Below are 19,667 nucleotides of genomic sequence, written 5' to 3' on the forward strand. Positions count from 1 at the left end.
ATAATAATGTGTTTTACAAAGTCATAGTACATTTTTTTATTCTATCATCAATAGTTTTCGCAGGGCACGCGATGTAAAGAATATTTTAGGTAATTTTTGTACACCTTGCGTTACATTATTGGAGTTTTAGTAAGGATACCAAATTAAAAAAAAAATTATAGCCTATGTCACTCGGGAATAGTGTAGCTTCCAAACAGTGAAAGAATTTTTAAAATCGGTTCAGTAGTTTCGGAGCCTATTCAATACAAACAAACAAACAAATGTTTCCTCTTTATAATATTAGTATAGATTACTTTATTCTATCATCAATAGTTTTCGTAGCGCACGCGATGTAAAGAATATTTTAGGTAATTTTTGTACACGTTGCGTTACATCATAAGAGATTTAGTAAGGATCCTTAATTAAAAAAAAATATAGCCTATGTCACTCGGGAATAGTGTAGCTTCCAAACAGTGAAAGAATTTTTAAAATCGGTTCAGTAGTTTCGGAGCCTATTCAATACAAACAAACAAATCTTTCCTCTTTATAGTATTAGTATAGATTACTTTATTTTATCATCAATAGTTTTCGTAGCGATGTGATGTAAAGAATATTTTAGGTAATTTTTGTACACCTTGCGTTACATCATTAGAGATTTAGTAAGGATCCTTAATTAAAAAAAAAATAGCCTATGTCAGTCGGGAATAGGGTAGCTTCCAAACAGTGAAAGAATTTTTAAAATCGGTTCAGTAGTTTCGGAGTCTATCCAATACAAGCAAACAAACAAATCTTTCCTCTTTATAATATTAATATTAGTATAGATTTCTTCTGTGCGTGTGTTTGCCACTGAACTCCTCCTAAATGGCTGGACCGATTTTTATGAAATTTTCTGTGTACCTTCAGGTGGATTCGAGAATGGTTTAGATTTACAAATCAGCCCGGCAGATGGCGCTGCAGTCGGTATCTAGGTTATTTATCTTTCCTAGAAATAATTTATATGTTAAAACAACGTTTGCCGGGCTAGCTAGTATGTACATAAAATAGACGATAAACGATCGAACCGACGCGACCATTCACTTCTATTACCGACACCGTGCAAGGTCACAAAGGGGATTGCCCACTCTCCATAGTGTGCTAGGCCCAAGGTGGACATTAAATATTACTATAAAAATGGACTGATTCAAATTCTTAAATGTATTAGATATCTAAAAAATATATTGAAATTGACGCCACTATTATAAAAAATATAATAAAAATAAAAAACTCGTTTTGAGGTTAATTTTCTATATAAATACCTCAAGAACTTTTCTTTTTTTAATGTTTAAGATGTTCCTAATGTATTTTTATCCAATTGTAGTTATTAGGGTATAAAAAACACACATACTTCTTTAAATATCTATATTATTCTATATTTTCTTCATCTTCATACACAATTAGTAAATCATCTAAAAATAGCACAGGAGAGCATATACACGGTTTTAAATCTCGGTCAGGTTAAAACCACAATTCACACAATGGTTTTCAGCCGTAGTATGAAACGTTATTGATAAAAGCAAAATAAATCGAAGAAAAATCAAAACACATCCATTTTGAACGCAAGCACAAGCAGCAAGCGAAGTGTCAGTCAGTCAGATTAAAATCAGTGTTGTCAGTATAAAGAAAAATAATTACATGAAATTCATATAACGATCATTTTTTTAAATAACCGATATTGGATTTATTTCTTAATCTTTTTTTTACGAGTACACATTATATTTTATTTTTTATGTTTTTGTTTTAGTTGTACATATTTAAATAACAATACAAGTTAAGTTTTTTGCTTAGATGGGTGGACGATCTCACAGCCACCCTGGTGTTAAGTGGTTACTGGAGCCCACAAACATCCACAACGTAAATGCGCCACCCACCTTGAGATATAAGTTCTAAGGTCTCAAGTATAGTAACAAGTTAAAGTCCAATGGGTATGTCTTTGATGTTATTTTATGTCCTTAAAATCGATTAAAATCGATTGATTAATGATAATATTTAAAATGATTTATTTATATGTTTTTTTATATACTTAAAATGTTTACTTAATACGTAAAAGGTTTTGAAGTTGGCAATATTTTTCCCGCAAAAATAAAATTCTTGTTTTTTTCAATAGAGTTACTTTTTTTAAACTACTTATTGTAAACTATAGTGGCGCTTATTTGGAAGAAAGTAAATGCATATTTATTTATGACAAAATTAATGCACTAAGTATTTTTTCTCTAATCTATTGTCCGCTTTGGGCCTGAAATGGGCCGTCCCCTTTTCGGCGACTTATGCCGTATTTTCTTGTCTACAGTGCAGCATAATATATTGAGTTTCTTTGTTAGTTTCATACACTTTGGACAGACAGAAAAACAATATACATACTTACACAATTAACGGAATCCGTTTTTTTTTTTTATTGTAATTGTTTTTAAGCCAGTCAGATACAAATAGTGCATTGAAAAACTTTTAACTCAGAAAGTACAATATACATACACAATAAAAATCATTTTTTTATATACAAATAATCTATACCAATATTATAAAGCTGAAGAGTTTGTTGGTTTGAACGCGCTAATCTCAGGAACTACCGGTCCGATCTGAAAAATTCTTTCAGTGTCAGATAGCTCATTTATTGAGGGAGGCTATATGCTATTTATAACATCACGCTAAGACCAATATGAACGGAGCATGGTACCTTAAATAGCTCCTTAACATTCTATTATTCAAAAATATACTTACTTCTACGCAAATGGAGTCGCGGGTAAAATTTAACGTTATACCAAAGCAACTATTCCACGCGGACGAAGTCGCGGGCAAAAGCTATAAAATATAAAAAAACAGTTTTAGTAAAACAATTTGTAATTATTTTTTTTATACACGCTGAACTTATTCTGGGCTATCATTGCCGCTCATGGTCATCAGCAATATCCATGTAGTTTCTGTATTACCATTCCAAGTTATCTGTCTTTAAACGTGCATTACTATTTAATATTCGGTAACCGAAGAATACATATAAATAAGATATAATTTTTTTTTAGCTTAGACTTTTAAACTTAGACTTTAGGTTAGACGAGCTCACAGCCCACCTGGTGTTAAGTGGTTACTGGAGTCCATAGACATCTACAACATAAATGCCGCCACCCACCTGCAGATATGAGTTTAAGGTCTCAAGTATAGATACAACGGCTGCTCCGCCCTTCAAACCGAAACGTATTACTGCTTCACGGCAGAAATAGGCAGGGCGGTGGCACCAACGCGTGCGGACTCACAAGAGATCCTACCACCAGTAATACCTTCAGATGTTCATTTACTGTTAGTAATCAATGAGTAGTGACTATAAACTGTTCTTTTTTCATAGAGCGATGTACATTCTTCTGGCCGAGGCGTGCAAGGATGCCGGGTAAACAAACTCTGTTTATTATGGCTTAACCTGATAGCGCTGAACTAATTTTAAGTGAAATAGATGTTTGTTCTAATTATCTCACAACATACAGGTCTGTCGCGGATCATTTCCCAATTAAATAGAAATTAATCTTAAGCAATCAATCAAATGTAATCAAATCTTAGTTATATAATTTTTTTTTATTTTTGTTTTGCACTGTCGATTGCACCTATAATTGAGGTGACATCTGCCATGAACTTTTGTCAGTTTGTCTATGTTTTGTATTGATGATCACTTTGTTGGTGCAACTTAATAAATAAACTAAGCGTGTGTCGGTAATGGCGCGGTCGTGTTTATTCTTCATATATTTATTTTAACTAGCTCTATAGCCAACTAACCTCTAAGTAACCTCTTCTCGGTTTTTAGCTAAGTTTTATTTTTTATTTTTTATTGCTTGGATGTGTGGACGAGCTCACAGCCCACCTGGTGTTAAGTGGTTACTGGAGCCCATAGACATCTACAACATAAATGCGCCACACACTTTGAGATATAGTTCTAAGTTCTCAGTATAGTCACAACGGCTGCCCCAACCTTCAAACCGAAACGCATTACTGCTTCACGGCAGAAATAGGCGGGGCGGTGGTACCTACCCGTGCGGTCTCACAAGAGGTCCTACCACCAGTAATTACGCAAATTATAATTTTGCAGGTTTAAGTACACTTTGACTGATTAAACAGCTCAATGAGGAATGTTTGGCTGGATTCCCGAACACGGAACGTCACTTCAGATCACATCCAATGCACTCAATAATAATTTACCATTACTCTTTGCGTGCATAAATTATTAAATATTTTTTATTGATTCCGGGATCGGTGAACGAATTCGCGTCTGGTGTAGTAATTACTGGATTTTTTAATGTAAATTCCACCGACCGCATCGAAACATGAGATCGCAGCCTCAAATATCTCCTCCAATTACGATGCAATGAAAAGTCAATTTCGACAACAATTGCTTAGTTTAGTCAAGATAACTCTAGTCTAGTTATCGATTTGATAGGCGACGGATTTGCCTATAGATATTTCAATAAAATCACAAGTTCACTTAAACAATCGACTCTACTGGGCAGCAAATATCTTGCTAATGTAGCATACGTTAATGCGAAATATGTAGGTTTTAATAATGACTAGTCAATAAGAGCCTTTTGTACCGTATGTTCCATGGGGATAGTTTGAGATGATACCATCATCTCGTTTTTACCATTGCACCGCCCGCCACCATTCATACGACCTGGAGCCACTGCGTTCATCCACAGTGCGTTTCCAGAGATCTTTTTTGCCACGTACCATCCGGCTTTGGAATGAGCTCCCCTCCACGGTGCTTCCCGAGCGCTATGACATATCCTTCTTCAAACTAGAATATTAGAATAGTTTATAGAATAATAAACGAACCACAAACTAAAGTACTGGTATTTTTCAGGTACATAAGGAGCCCAGAAAATTTAAATCCACTGTCTACAATAGAACCATGGCCTATATCATCAGTGGAGAACCTAATGAAAGGAACATCTGGATTACAAACAGAATTATCAGAATCACCGCGTATAGCTAGATCGATACGACCACCTGAACAACTATATGGACCACGGCGAAAACCTACCGGAGCCGAGACAGCACCTACTGCACCACAGACAGGACTTTTAGACCACAGCCGGAACCCACTGCAACACAGCCAGAATCAACTGGAGCACAACCAGGACTTACTAGACCACAGCCAGAATCTACTGGAGCACAGCCAGGACTTCCTAGACAACAGCCAGAACCCACTGCAACACAGCCAGAATCAACTGGTGCAAGACCAGGACTTACTAGACCATAGCCAGATACCACTGCAACACAGCCAGAATCAACTGGAGCACAGTCAGGACTTACTAGACAACAGCCAGAACTCACTGCAACACAGCCAGAATCAACTGGAGCACAGCCAGGACTTACTAGACCACAGCCAGAATCTACTGGACCACAGCCAGAATCAACTGGAGCACAGCCAGGACTTACTAGACCATAGCCAGATACCACTGCAACACAGCCAGAATCAACTGGAGCACAGCCAGGACTTTCTAGACAACAACCAGAACCCACTGCAACACAGCCAGAATCAACTGGAGCACAGCCAGGACTTACTAGACCACAGCCAGAATCTACTGGACCACAGCCAGAATCAACTGGAGCACAGCCAGGACTTACTAGACCATAGCCAGATACCACTGCAACACAGCCAGAATCAACTGGAGCACAGCCAGGACTTTCTAGACAACAACCAGAACCCACTGCAACACAGCCAGAATCAACTGGAGCACAGCCAGGACTTACTAGACCACAGCCAGAATCTACTGGACCACAGTCAGGATTTCCTAGACAACAGCCAGAACCCACTGCAACACAGCCAGAATCAACTGGAGCACAGCCAGGACTTACTAGACCACAACCAGAATCTACTGGACCACAGCCAGAATCAACTGGAGCACAGCCAGGACTTACTAGACAACAACCAGAACCCACTGCAACACAGCCAGAATCAACAGGAGCACAGCCAGGACTTACTAGACCACAGCCAGAATCAACTGGAGCACAGTCAGGACTTCCTAGACAACAGCCAGAACCCACTGCAACACAGCCATAATCAACTGGAGCACAGCCAGGACTTACTAGACCACAACCAGAATCTACTGGACCACAGCCAGAATCAACTGGAGCACAGCCAGGACTTTCTAGAAAACAACCAGAACCCACTGCAACACAGCCAGAATCAACTGGAGCACAGCCAGGACTTTCTAGACAACAACCAGAACCCACTGCAACACAGCCAGAATCAACTGGAGCACAGCCAGGACTTACTAGACCACAGCCAGAATCTACTGGACCACAGCCAGAATCAACTGGAGCACAGCCAGGACTTACTAGACCACAGCCAGATACCACTGCAACACAGCCAGAATCAACTGGAGCACAGTCAGGACTTCCTAGACAACAGCCAGAACCCACTGCAACACAGCCAGAATCAACTGGAGCACAGTCAGGACTTCCTAGACCATAGCCAGATACCACTGCAACACAGCCAGAATCAACTGGAGCACAGCCAGGACTTTCTAGACAACAATCAGAACCCACTGCAACACAGCCAGAATCAACTGGAGCACAGCCAGGACTTTCTAGACAACAACCAGAACCCACTGCAACACAGCCAGAATCAACTGGAGCACAGCCAGGACTTACTAGACCATAGCCAGATACCACTGCAACACAGCCAGAATCAACTGGAGCACAGCCAGGACTTTCTAGACAACAACCAGAACCCACTGCGACACAGCCAGAATCAACTGGTGCACAGCCAGGACTTACTAGACCACAGCCAGAATCTACTGGACCACAGCCAGAATCAACTGGAGCACAGCCAGGACTTACTAGACCATAGCCAGATACCACTGCAACACAGCCAGAATCAACTGGAGCACAGCCAGGACTTTCTAGACAACAATCAGAACCCACTGCAACACAGCCAGAATCAACTGGAGCACAGCCAGGACTTTCTAGACAACAACCAGAACCCACTGCAACACAGCCAGAATCAACTGGAGCACAGCCAGGACTTACTAGACCACAGCCAGAATCTACTGGACCACAGCCAGAATCAACTGGAGCACAGCCAGGACTTACTAGACCACAGCCAGACCCCACTGCAACACAGCCAGAATCAACTGGAGCACAGCCAGGACTTACTAGACCATAGCCAGATACCACTGCAACACAGCCAGAATCAACTGGAGCACAGCCAGGACTTTCTAGACAACAACCAGAACCCACTGCAACACAGCCAGAATCAACTGGTGCACAACCAGGACTTACTAGACCATAGCCAGATACCACTGCAACACAGCCAGAATCAACTGGAGCACAGTCAGGACTTCCTAGACAACAATCAGAACCCACTGCAACACAGCCAGAATCAACTGGAGCACAGCCAGGACTTTCTAGACAACAACCAGAACCCACTGCAACACAGCCAGAATCAACTGGAGCACAGCCAGGACTTACTAGACCACAGCCAGACCCCACTGCAACACAGCCAGAATCAACTGGAGCACAGCCAGGACTTACTAGACCATAGCCAGATACCACTGCAACACAGCCAGAATCAACTGGAGCACAGCCAGGACTTTCTAGACAACAACCAGAACCCACTGCAACACAGCCAGAATCAACTGGTGCACAACCAGGACTTACTAGACCATAGCCAGATACCAATGCAACACAGCCAGAATCAACTGGAGCACAGTCAGGACTTCCTAGACAACAGCCAGAACCCACTGCAACACAGCCAGAATCAACTGGAGCACAGTCAGGACTTCCTAGACCATAGCCAGATACCACTGCAACACAGCCAGAATCAACTGGAGCACAGCCAGGACTTACTAGACCATAGCCAGATACCACTGCAACACAGCCAGAATCAACTGGAGCACAGCCAGGACTTACTAGACCACAGCCAGACCCCACTGCAACACAGCCAGAATCAACTGGAGCACAGCCAGGACTTACTAGACCATAGCCAGATACCACTGCAACACAGCCAGAATCAACTGGAGCACAGCCAGGAATTTCTAGACAACAACCAGAACCCACTGCAACACAGCCAGAATCAACTGGTGCACAACCAGGACTTACTAGACCATAGCCAGATACCACTGCAACACAGCCATAATCAACTGGAGCACAGCCAGGACTTACTAGACCACAACCAGAATCTACTGGACCACAGCCAGAATCAACTGGAGCACAGCCAGGGCTTACTAGACAACAATCAGAACCCACTGCAACACAGCCAAAATCAACTGGAGCACAGCCAGGACTTACTAGACAACAATCAGAACCCACTGCAACACAGCCAAAATCAACTGGAGCACAGCCAGGACTTACTAGACCACAGCCAGAATCTACTGGACCACAGCCAGAATCTACTGGACCACAACCAGAATCAACTGGAGCACAGCCAGGACTTACTAGACCATAGCCAGATACCACTGCAACACAGCCAGAATCAACTGGAGCACAGCCAGGACTTTCTAGACAACAACCAGAACCCACTGCAACATAGCCAGAATCAACTGGAGCACAGCCAGGACTTTCTAGAAAACAACCAGAACCCACTGCAACACAGCCAGAATCAACTAGAGCACAGCCAGGACTTTCTAGATCACAGCCAGAATCAACTAGGGCACAGCCAGGACTTACTGGAGCACAGCCTGAACCCACTGCAACACAGCCAAAATCAACTGGAGCACACTCAGGACTTCCTAGACAACAGCCAGAACCCACTGCAACACAGCCAGAATCAACTGGAGCACAGCCAAGACTTACTAGACCACAGCCAGAATCAACTGGGGCACAGCCAGGACTTACTGGAGCACAGCCAGAACCCACTGCAACACAGCCAGAATCAACTAGAGCACAGTCAGGACTTCCTAGACAACAGCCAGAACCCACTGCAACACAGCCAGAATCAACTGGAGCACAGTCAGGACTTCCTAGACCATAGCCAGATACCACTGCAACACAGCCAGAATCAACTGGAGCACAGCCAGGACTTTCTAGATAACAACCAGAACCCACTGCAACACAGCCAGAATCAACTGGAGCACAGCCAGGACTTACTAGACAACAGCCAAAACCCACTGCAACACAGCCAGAATCAACTTACTAGACCACAGCCAGAACCCACTGCAGCACAGCCAGAACCCTCTACAGCACAATCAGAATCAACTGGAGCACAACCAGGACTTACTAGACCACAGCCAGAATCTACTGGACCTAAGCCAGAATCAATTGGAGCACAACCAGGACTTACTAGACCACAGCCAGAATCTACCGGACCACAGCCAGAATCAACTGGAGCACACCCAGGACTTACTAGACCACAGCCAGAATCAACTGGAGCACAGCCAGAACTTAATAGACAACAGCCAGAACCCACTGCAACACAGCCAGAATCAACTGGAGCACAGCCAGGACTTACTAGACCACAACCAGAATTAACTGGAGCACAGCCAGGACTTACTAGACCACAGCCAGAATCAACTGGAGCACAGCCAGGACTTAATAGACAACAGCCAGAACCCACTGCAACACAGCCAGAATCAACTGGAGCACAGCCAGGACTTACTAGACAACAGCCAGAACCTACTGCAACACAGCCAGAATCAACTGGAGCACAGCCAGGACTTACTAGACAACAGCCAGAACTCACTGCAACACAGCCAGAATCAACTGGAGCACAGACAAGACTTACTGGAGCACAGCCAGAACTTACTAGACCACAGCCAGACCCCACTGCAACACAGCCAGAATCAACTGGAGCACAGCCAGGATTTACTAGACAACAGCCAGAACCCACTGCAACACACCCAGAATCAACTGGAGCACAGCCAGAACCTACTAGACCACAGACAGGACCTACAGGCAGGACAGGAGCAGCGGGATCAAAGACCAGAAATCTAAAAACAAGCCCAGGTAGTTTTGTAGAAACAGACAGGTAGGTACCACCACACCGCTTCTTTATTTCACAAATCTTCATGAGTTCCCAAGTTTTGAGGGGAACACAGAAATACGGTTGAAACTTTAGCCTCGTGCCTCAAACTAAGTAGCGATAGTTGCCTCATGTATCCTATGGGTCGCGGAAGTAACTTGAAACGAGGTAAACCGTGCTCCGTTACTCATATGTAGCAAAACATAATACATAATTTATTGTAAGAAAGAATTTATTTTAATACCCCCCTTAAAGCTATAGAATAAAATAAAAAGCACCGATAAAATTCACAAAACTTTATCAGCTTAAAAAGAAAACCTTTGAGAAAGCTAGTGTCTGTATTAGGCTCAACAAAGACCTGTATTACAAATCGCCAGGACTTCTCTTTCTTAGGTGAACGCTTATGTTGTGAGTAGATGTCACGATTCGTAGTGGCTTAAAGGATAAGACGCCCGATGCATTCATATCGAGCGAAGTGACTTTGCCTGGACGATCCCAACTCGATAAACCGCCTTATGTAACGTAGATATCACCATCATACCTACTTCTGCCGTGAAGCAGTAATGTGTTTCGTTTGGAAGGATGGGGCAGCCGTTGTACTGTAAAAACTGAAACTTATAACTTAGGTTATAAGTCTCAACGTTGGCGGGTCAATTAGTCAATAAATAAAAAAGTAAAAACACGATTTTCTTTACACATTAATTCTGTTAAATCATGAATGCCTAACTGCATCGCCAAATTATTCAACTATTTTCACGCGTACTTCATTATTTTGTGTGTAGAGCGATTGTCCTGAGATCCGTTAAAAAGATTCAGCCAAACTGTTTATCGATCTAGGGCCGTTACCTCATTATGTTACCGACCAGGTGCCCTTGATAAAAATCATAGAAAAACAATGACACTGTATAGAAGTAATCTCAATTTTTTTTTTATTGCTTAGATGGGTGGGTGGACGAGCTCACAGCCCACCTGATGTTAAGTGGTTACCGGAGCCCATAGACATCCACAACGTAAATGCACAACACACCTTGAGATATAAGTTCCAAGGTCTTAGCATAGTTATAACGGCTGCCCCGCCCTTCAAACCGAAACGCATTACTGCTTCAAGGCAGATAGATAGGCAGGGCGGTGGTGTCTATCCGCGCGGACTCACAAGAGGTCCCACCACCAGTAATTACGCAAATTGTAATTTTGCGGCTTTGATTTTTATTACACGATGCTATTCCTTCACCGTGGAAGTCAATCGTGAACATTTATTGAGTGCATATTTCATTAGAAAAATTGGCAGTCGCCTGAGATTCGAACACTGGTGCATCCCTCAACACGAATGCACCGAACGTCTTATCCTTTAGGCCACGACGACTTCAATAGTGATCTGTGTAAGTAGCAAGTAATTGCATTACAATACAATGTTACTGTGTTTCAGTGAATCAGAGAAAATCCATTCAACAGAAGCACTAGTGGCCGCTATCCTCGGAGCACTGGTAGTCGGCTTGATTATCGGATGTCTGTTTCATATCCTATACATCAATAAAAGAAGATGCAAGTCATATGGTACGTCAACTGCACAATAGCACGATAATTATGGATACTTCATAACCTGTATTTAATCTAAATCTTTTGAAATTAGCTTTCTTTGAATCAAAATGTTTGTGGGCTTTTTTTTTATGGATAATTACTTTAACACCGATTCAACAGTGAATATAATCATTTGCTCTTCCAAATACAAGTAAAATATATTTAGCAGCAATGAGACTAAAGGTCCGTTCAGATACTGTTACAGTGTGAAGTACAATTTTAAACCTCTTCACACTCTTCCATCAGTTACATTCAGACACTCTTTCATTATAAATACCAGTCATCAACAAAAGCTTAACCCACAGACAGACACAGCCCACTGAGTTTCTCGCCGGATCTTCTCAGTGGGTCGCGTTTTCGTTCCGGTGGTAGATTCGGCGAAGCACTGCTCTTGCTAGGGCCAGTGTTAGCAGCACTCCGGTTTGAGCCCCGAGAGCTCACCTGCTAGTTAAGGTTATGAAATAGCCTCTCAAGGCTATCTATCAGCTTAGGTAGGAAAAAAAAAAAAAAGTCCAATTTATATGGAGATGTGAGGGAAAAAACAGTAGTAAACGATAATGCAGTGTTTGGGCCAGACCGTATAATAGGTTGGGGAAAAAGTCTTTTCACATTATAGTGTGTACGGACTTGTAATAAAATCTCTTAGGCTGGTTTTGGTATCATTAAAAGTTTATAAGTTATTTATAAGTTAGTTTATAAGTTAAGTTATTTATATTAAGTTTAATTTTCATAAAAATTTGAAAAGAACATCATATAAATAAATCTAGTAATATATGTCGGACATCGTGGAATATTATAAAGCAAAATGACAACAAAATTAATTCAAATAACAAATGCAATATTAAACAAATTTTACATAATGGCAGAGTAATCACTGACGTTTACATTGAAATAACAAATGATGAAAACAAGAACTATAATAATATACAAGCAATAAATACACAAAACACAAATACATCTAGTTCAAGTATATTTTTAATGCCAGCTACATGTGAGGAAATTTATAAAACAATTCACTCTCTCAATAATACTAAATCAACAGGTTATGATGAACTGCCCACCTTTATACTAAAACAATGTGCAATAGTCATTACACCTATACTCTGTCATATTATCAATCTTTCATTAACTGAAGGTACATTTCCTGATAAATTGAAAATCTCAATAGTGAAACCTATATACAAAAAAGGGCATAAGGAATGTATCAATAACTACCGACCGATTACTTTAATACCTATACTTGCAAAAATATTTGAAAAAATCATGCATTCTAGACTCACAACTTCTATACTAATATTATAAAGAGGAAAGATTTGTTTGTTTGTTTGTTTCGAATAGGCTCCGAAACTACTGGACTGATTTGAAAAATTCTTTTTCCATTAGAAGCCGACATTGTCCCTGATGAACATAGGCTACTTTTTTTATTATTTTTTTTATATTAGTTTTTTGGTTTCATGTGTGTTTTAATGTTTCCGAAGCGAAGCGAGGGCGGGTCGCTAGTTTCTTAATAAATCTGAAGTTATAAAATTTGAGCAACACGGTTTTCAAAAAGGCAAATCTACTACACTAGCAGCTTTTATACTCATTAGTAAAATTACTGAAAATGTAGACAGAAAAATACCCACGGTTGGTGTAATAATTATGGCATAGTAGTTATCTAAGCGACAGACAACAATATGTTGAAATTAGGGATATTGATAATAACAATGAAGAAGTGGCTTTTAAATCTTCATTAGCGTATAATAAAGTAGGTGTCCCACAAGGGAGCATTTTAGGACCGCTACTCTTTATCATTTATATAAATGATCTCCCAGAACACATACATTATCCATGCAGCATATTTGCTGATGATATAGCCGTTGTAATCACCAAAGATGCCACACTAGATTTAAATGATGAAATAAATGCTACTGTTAGTAAAGTCATAGATTGGATGAATAAGAATAACTTAAAAGCTAATTTAGACAAAACAAGATATATGCAACTCTATAATAGACACATGTTTATTAATAACTTAAATATAACTTATAATAATAACACACTAAATGAATGTAATAGCATAAGATTTTTAGGATTAAATGTGGATAATCAATGTAGTTGGAATCTTCACATAGATCTTATTTGTAGTAAACTTAATCGATTCTCATATGCACTTTGGCGACTTACAAAAATATGTAATCTAAAAACTGCATTACAGGCCTATCATGGATATGTCGCCTCAAATATCAGATACTGTATACCCCTCTGGGGAAATTCTAGTCACATAAATAGAGTGTTCATTGCACAAAAGCAATGTGTTCGTGCTATGTGCAATATTCATCCTCTGACTTCTTGTAAACCATTCTTCCAAAAACATAATATTTTGACTGCACCATCCATATATATACAAGAATGTTGTTTGTTTGTTAAAAAGCACCCACAATTATATGAATCGTATGGTGAGTACTGTCAATTTAATACAAGATACCCTACTAAACTCATGTTACCAAATATAAATACTCGCTACTACCATACAAACTGTTATCATATGACTATAAGCTTCGATCAATAATAGTACTAGATTAAGGATCAGGAACAAAAATAAGACGCTCCAGTGGCCACGTTTGCAGACACGAAAACATCTTCATTTCTTAGAAAAAAGTTTAATAATGTTAACGACTTCAGTTTATTATAAACCTTAATACTTAAACATAAAGTTTAATTACCATTGCAAAATATATGTATTTAGGTCCTTTCGTCAGAAAAAGAATATTATGGAATAAATTTAAAATGTCACTTGAACATAAAAAGTCATCAGTACAAAAATATTTATTCTAAAATGATACATAAAGCCTAATTTATAAGGTTAAAAATATTTGTTTAAAATTTCGTGCTTATTGTATTGTGGAACTAGATGTAGTTCTCGGTATTACATTTCAATGCTCAGAACACAGTAAGTATTGAAAGACAGAGTTGCAGAATATACATATTTGTTTTAGGTTTGTTTTGTATGGTCGCAACTATTTTTGACCGATTCAAAAAAGTAGTAGATAATATTTTACATTGCCGCTATTACAACAAATAGGTGATAAAAAATAAAATTGAATAAAGTAAAAAAAATATGGAAGGAAACACGAAACATGTTTTCCACGTATTCTTTATACAGAAGTAATTAAAACAATAATGTAGGTTTAATTACCTTTAAACAGATTCAGTTTGTTATAAAGCTATCTTTTGGAAGTCATTTTTATATGAGCGGTTTCTTTTTTACAAATATAATGTAATCTTATATCAATGAATTTTTCTATAATCAGTTTAATTTAGGCTTATTTTATGGCTGTGTTCATTTCCCCCAGAAAACAAATCCTTTTCAGCATATACGCTTAAAATATTTACACATACATATAAAGTTTTTTTAATACTTTTTTGCATTGATTTGCCACCACCATTGAACAATTCTATAATTTTTATAAGGGTTCTATAATTCTTCTCCTCTTTCTTTCGCGACAATATATATCCATTGTGCACAGCGACAAGGGGCTACTAGGAAATCTACAAACAAAAATAACATTATAAAATAACAAAACTACTCTATGCATTCCCTGTTCAAGAATAGGTGATGTTTGTTACAATAGTTGGTGCCTTGTTGCAAACATTGGCCAAACAATTACAATATTCGTAAATTGTGTTTTATTTACAATATAATTGTGTTTATTATTTTATGAAAAACACTTAATAATATAAATTTACCAAAATAAGATATTCCTTCCAAAACCTTGGTGTTACGGTGGTTTTTTACTCAGTTTTTGAACGCGCAGTGCAGTGTTTTGACGTCTTAGTGCTGGCTATGATTGGACCATACTAATTTGAAATAAGACCACAAATTTATTTGTGGTCTTATTTTTCGGGCCGTTTGAAGCGCTAATCGCGAATCTAGTAGTATTATTGATCGAAGACTATAAGAATCTTTAATAAGATACCAAACAGCATAAGAGATCTATCACTAACTCAATTTAAAAGAAAATTATATTTATGCCTAATAATAAGGCTTATTATAGTGTGCAAGAATTTTTAAATGATAAATGTTGTACATAATAAAATATTAGAATAAGAAGTGATAGAATGTAAAAATAGATGTATTTAGTAAATTTTGTGTTAGAATTAATATAAACATAAGTTAAATTTTCGCATGCCTAAACAGGCGAAATATATGAATCTATGTCCTATACCCACAATATCTTGTAAACTATATTTCTGGCGAATAAAGATTTTCTTCTTCTTCTTCTTCAACTTAAATTTTAAAGAAGATAATTCACACACTCCGGTTTGAGCCCCGTGAGCTCACCTACACGTCAAGTAGAAGCTGAAATAGTCTCTCAATAGGTAGAAAAAATAGAAAAAAAGCACAAAACTTGAAATGAAGGTTCAACGGCTCTGATTAAAAAAATCTTTTGTTTCAGATATAACAAGATTGTAAAATAAGTGAGATATGTTGTTTTATTATAAATAAAAGCTACTACTGTTACTAAACCTATTTTATTTTCTTTGTGTCGTGTGTTTCATATATCCAAATTCTAATCATGAATACTCTTCATACATGTTTTGTTACTGGTGGTAGGACCTCTTGTGAGTCAGCACGGGTAGGTACCACCACCCCGCCTACTTCTGCCGTGAAGCAGTAATGCGTTTCGGTTTGAAGGGTGGGGCAGCCGTTGTAACTATACTGAGATCTTAGAACTTATATCTCAAGGTGGGTGGCGCATTTACGTTGTAGATGTCTATGGGTTCCAGTAACCACTTAACACCAAGTGGGCTGTGAGCTCGTCCACACATCGAGGCGATAAAAAAAAAAAACATTTTACTTTTCTGTGTGCTTGAGTGTGAGCTTTTCAACGTTCTCGATAGCGTAAAAGTTAACTCAAATTTGTATGAAGTTGGAACAGCGCCCCTAGCGGCAAACGTAGGCAAAAATTCCAACTGCATACAAATTAGAGTTAACTTTTACGCATCTAGAGCGTTTAAAACTCGCACTTAGCACACTGAACTAAGTATAACACCATTTTTTCTAAACAAGCACGCTTTCACATTCCACTTCCAGGCAATATTATCGGGTAATACAGTGTTAGTCGTCGTGGCCTAAGCGATAAGACGTCTGGTGCATTCGTGTTGAGCGATGCACCGGTGTTCGAATCTCAGGCGGGTACCAATTTTTCTAATGAAATACGTACTCAACAAATGTTCACGATTGATTTCCAGTAACTTCCACGATGAAGGAATAACATCGTGTAATAAAAATGAAACCCGCAAAATTATAATTTGCGTAATTACTGGTGGTAGGACCTCTTGGGTTTGAAGGGTGGGGCAGCCGTTGTAACTATACTGAGACCCTTAGAACTTATATCTCAAGGTGGGTGGCGCATTTACGTTGTAGATGTCTATGGTCTCAAGTAACCACCTAACACCAGGTGGGCTGTGAGCTCGTCCACCCATCTGTGGCGGGTAGCCATCATACGACGCAAGATAATTGACAGATGCCTGAATCTCGCTTACGACATTTTCAAGATAAAGCGCATATATACAAGTTCCGAACAACAACATTCGGACCGTCGGTCTACCGAGCAAATATCACCCGCTCGGTGGAAGATCTTCCCTTTGTCGTATATATTCCCAAACATCTAAGTAATATAAAAAAACCTGTCAAAAAAAAAAAAGAAGGTATTATGTGCAATTAAATTAGTCCTCTGTCAGTTCCTCTTCGTAGGAGGTGGGTTTCTCCAGTCGACAATTCTTGGAGTTGATTACAAAGTACAATGCAGTTGGCGACTATCTAGATTGCTTTTAAACATTACATATTATCTTTTAATATTCTTTTCGAATTCATTAATTACTTTTATAGAGCGATTAACGTGATGACAAATTTCCACTTCATTTTTAGTGGTAGCTTTAATATTGTCAAGTTTTTATACGTTTTTTTACCCTTAATTTTTAATTATTATTACGTTCAATTACAAATCAATTAAATATAATAATAAAAATAATAATAAATATATATAGGCATTATAAATTCTCAAATAGACCGACGGCATTAATTTCTTAATGTGTTGGTCTAACGCTATGCTAATGTTCGCGAATCATTCGTTGTGTAAATACGTGAACACACTTCGATTTTTAACCTTTTTTTTTTTTTTTTTTCGATTTTTAACCTAAGGCTAAGTTCATATGATCGCGCGGTACGGCGCGTCACTGCGCGGTGGAAGCGATCACATGACAGAATATGTACACGCGAGAGTCTCGCATTTTTTTGAACTACCTACTTTAGGATGTCAGTTGTATCTTTTGATTTTTTATATGATTGCGTTGAAAACTATTTAAAATCGATAGACACAATATCGTCTTCGCTAGGTTTTTTTTTATTTCTTAGATGGGTGGACGAGCTCACAGCCCACCTGGTGTTAAGTGGTTACTAGAGCCCATAACCATCTACAACGTACATGTGGCACCCATCTTGAGATATAAATTTTAAGGTCTCATAAACAGCTGCCCCACCCTTCAAACCGAAACGCATTACTGCTTCACGGCAGAAATAGGCGGGGTGGTGGTACCCGTGCGGACTCACATGAGGTCCTACCACCAGTAAATAATTACGCAAATTATAATTTTTGGGTTTGATTTTTATTACACATTTTGTTTGTTAAAATGTTGCTCAATTGTAAAAAAATTCTCATCCGTAAACAAAAAAATTCTATAACCTCCCTTTGCGTACCGCTTCAGTAGTTGTTTCGATTTTACCACCTTATTCTCTTTTAAATTATCAGTTAAGAAATGACCAGTACGTCTCTTATAGACTGCAAGTCCTAAATCATCTTTTAAAATACGCGACATGGTTCTAGGTGCTATCTTCATCTCCCGAGATAAAATCTTTTGCTTTCGGACAGGATTTCTTCGAATTCTTTCCCTTACTGCTTTGACCACCTTTTTCGTACGACACTACGTGGACGGCCAGATCTTTTTCTGTCACAAACAGAGGAGGTCTCATTGCACTTATTAATAGCCCGGTACACAAACATTTTACTAATACCAAGTGTATGGAGAGTTTTAAAAATTGCATTTGGCTCCATACCTACTTTGTGTAATGCAATCACAGCGATTCGGTTCTCTTTATCACCCCACTCCATTTTAATATCGCAAAATATTTTACAATGTATTGGCGCCAAAATGAGAAAACTCAATGAGCAATCATATAAAAATGACAGATTCCAAATTCAAATGTAATATTTTGTTTGTTTTTAATTGTAACAGTACTTATGGCCAGACTAAGTATACTCGTAATTATGGTTTCGGCTACATTCTCTCTCGTAAATAGTTAGGGTTCTAGCGTAGGAATTGAAAAACTCCGAAAATCCTTATGGACTCCCAGACAAGACAGGTCGAGATCAGAAAATAATTCGCTCACGTGTCTGAGATATTGTGGTGTTTCGAAGATGCATCCTTCTCAAAATGGTCCATATTTAAATAACATTTCCACATATTCTTAACATTATGATAACCTAAGGTCACAGTTGTTGACGCCAATTGTGGTTCAGTCTATATTTAAATAATCTTGAAAAACCAAAAAAAATTATGTATGCGATTTTTCTGTTTATACTATATAGTGAGTTTTTTTTAACCTATTGTATAGCTTTTACCGCGAGCTTTGAGCACGGCGATCGAATCAAGAAATTCCGTAGCGAAAATAAAACTTAACACCCCCCACTCCATCTTTCTCTCGCGTGGTCCAGCTTATGAGTGTGAAGGGGACAGTTAATGTTTTGCTTTTGTTAATGTTTATAAATATAGCGTGGTCTTATTTTATCATTGTTTAATATTAAAATAATATTTTCTAATTATAATTGTATAAGTGTATAAAAAATGCTATGCAATAGCTTTAGGGTGACAGTCCCCGAGTACCACTGAAATTAAAATTTGCGCAAATACTTGTGGTAGGGCGTTTTTTGACATCCGGGCTGCCACCAGTGCGGGATGACGCTCAGCATGCGCTAGAAGCGTGCCCACGGTGGAAGCACCCGCGGCGAAACCTCGTCGCGATGCTAGGGCAGGACCTCTCTTTGTGGGCTTTCGTCGCCCGTATGGTGGAGGACTGGAGTTCGTGGAAAGC

General features: G+C 38.9%; 2 protein-coding genes and 1 long non-coding RNA gene across 7 annotated transcripts in view; 2 read left to right on the top strand and 1 right to left on the bottom strand.

Annotated features, from left to right (window-relative positions):
* LOC101737743 (putative mediator of RNA polymerase II transcription subunit 26) overlaps positions 1-16,042 on the top strand; it is a 29,153-nt gene extending 13,111 nt beyond the window's left edge. For 2 of the 5 annotated variants that reach the window (XM_062670218.1, XM_062670217.1), the window contains 3 exons: positions 3,353-3,394; positions 4,853-9,961; positions 11,382-14,452. In XM_062670218.1, coding sequence (XP_062526202.1) covers positions 3,357-3,394; positions 4,853-9,961; positions 11,382-11,529 — 5,295 coding nt within the window. In that variant the 5' untranslated portion in view covers positions 3,353-3,356 and the 3' untranslated portion in view covers positions 11,530-14,452. Of the gene's footprint in view, positions 1-3,352; positions 3,395-4,852; positions 9,962-11,381; positions 14,453-15,972 lie in introns of those variants that run through there. The other 3 variants (XM_038012938.2, XM_062670215.1, XM_062670216.1) reach the window with 3 other exon arrangements.
* NimB (nimrod B) overlaps positions 1-19,667 on the top strand; it is a 660,573-nt gene that overhangs the window by 632,415 nt on the left and 8,491 nt on the right. The gene's annotated exons all lie outside the window — the stretch shown is intronic.
* The window catches only part of LOC134199408 (uncharacterized), a 333,027-nt gene that overhangs the window by 27,070 nt on the left and 286,290 nt on the right, over positions 1-19,667 (bottom strand). The window lies entirely within an intron of this gene.

The sequence above is a fragment of the Bombyx mori genome, chromosome 9 (assembly GCF_030269925.1).
Source record: "Bombyx mori chromosome 9, ASM3026992v2".
NCBI lineage: Eukaryota > Metazoa > Arthropoda > Insecta > Lepidoptera > Bombycidae > Bombyx > Bombyx mori.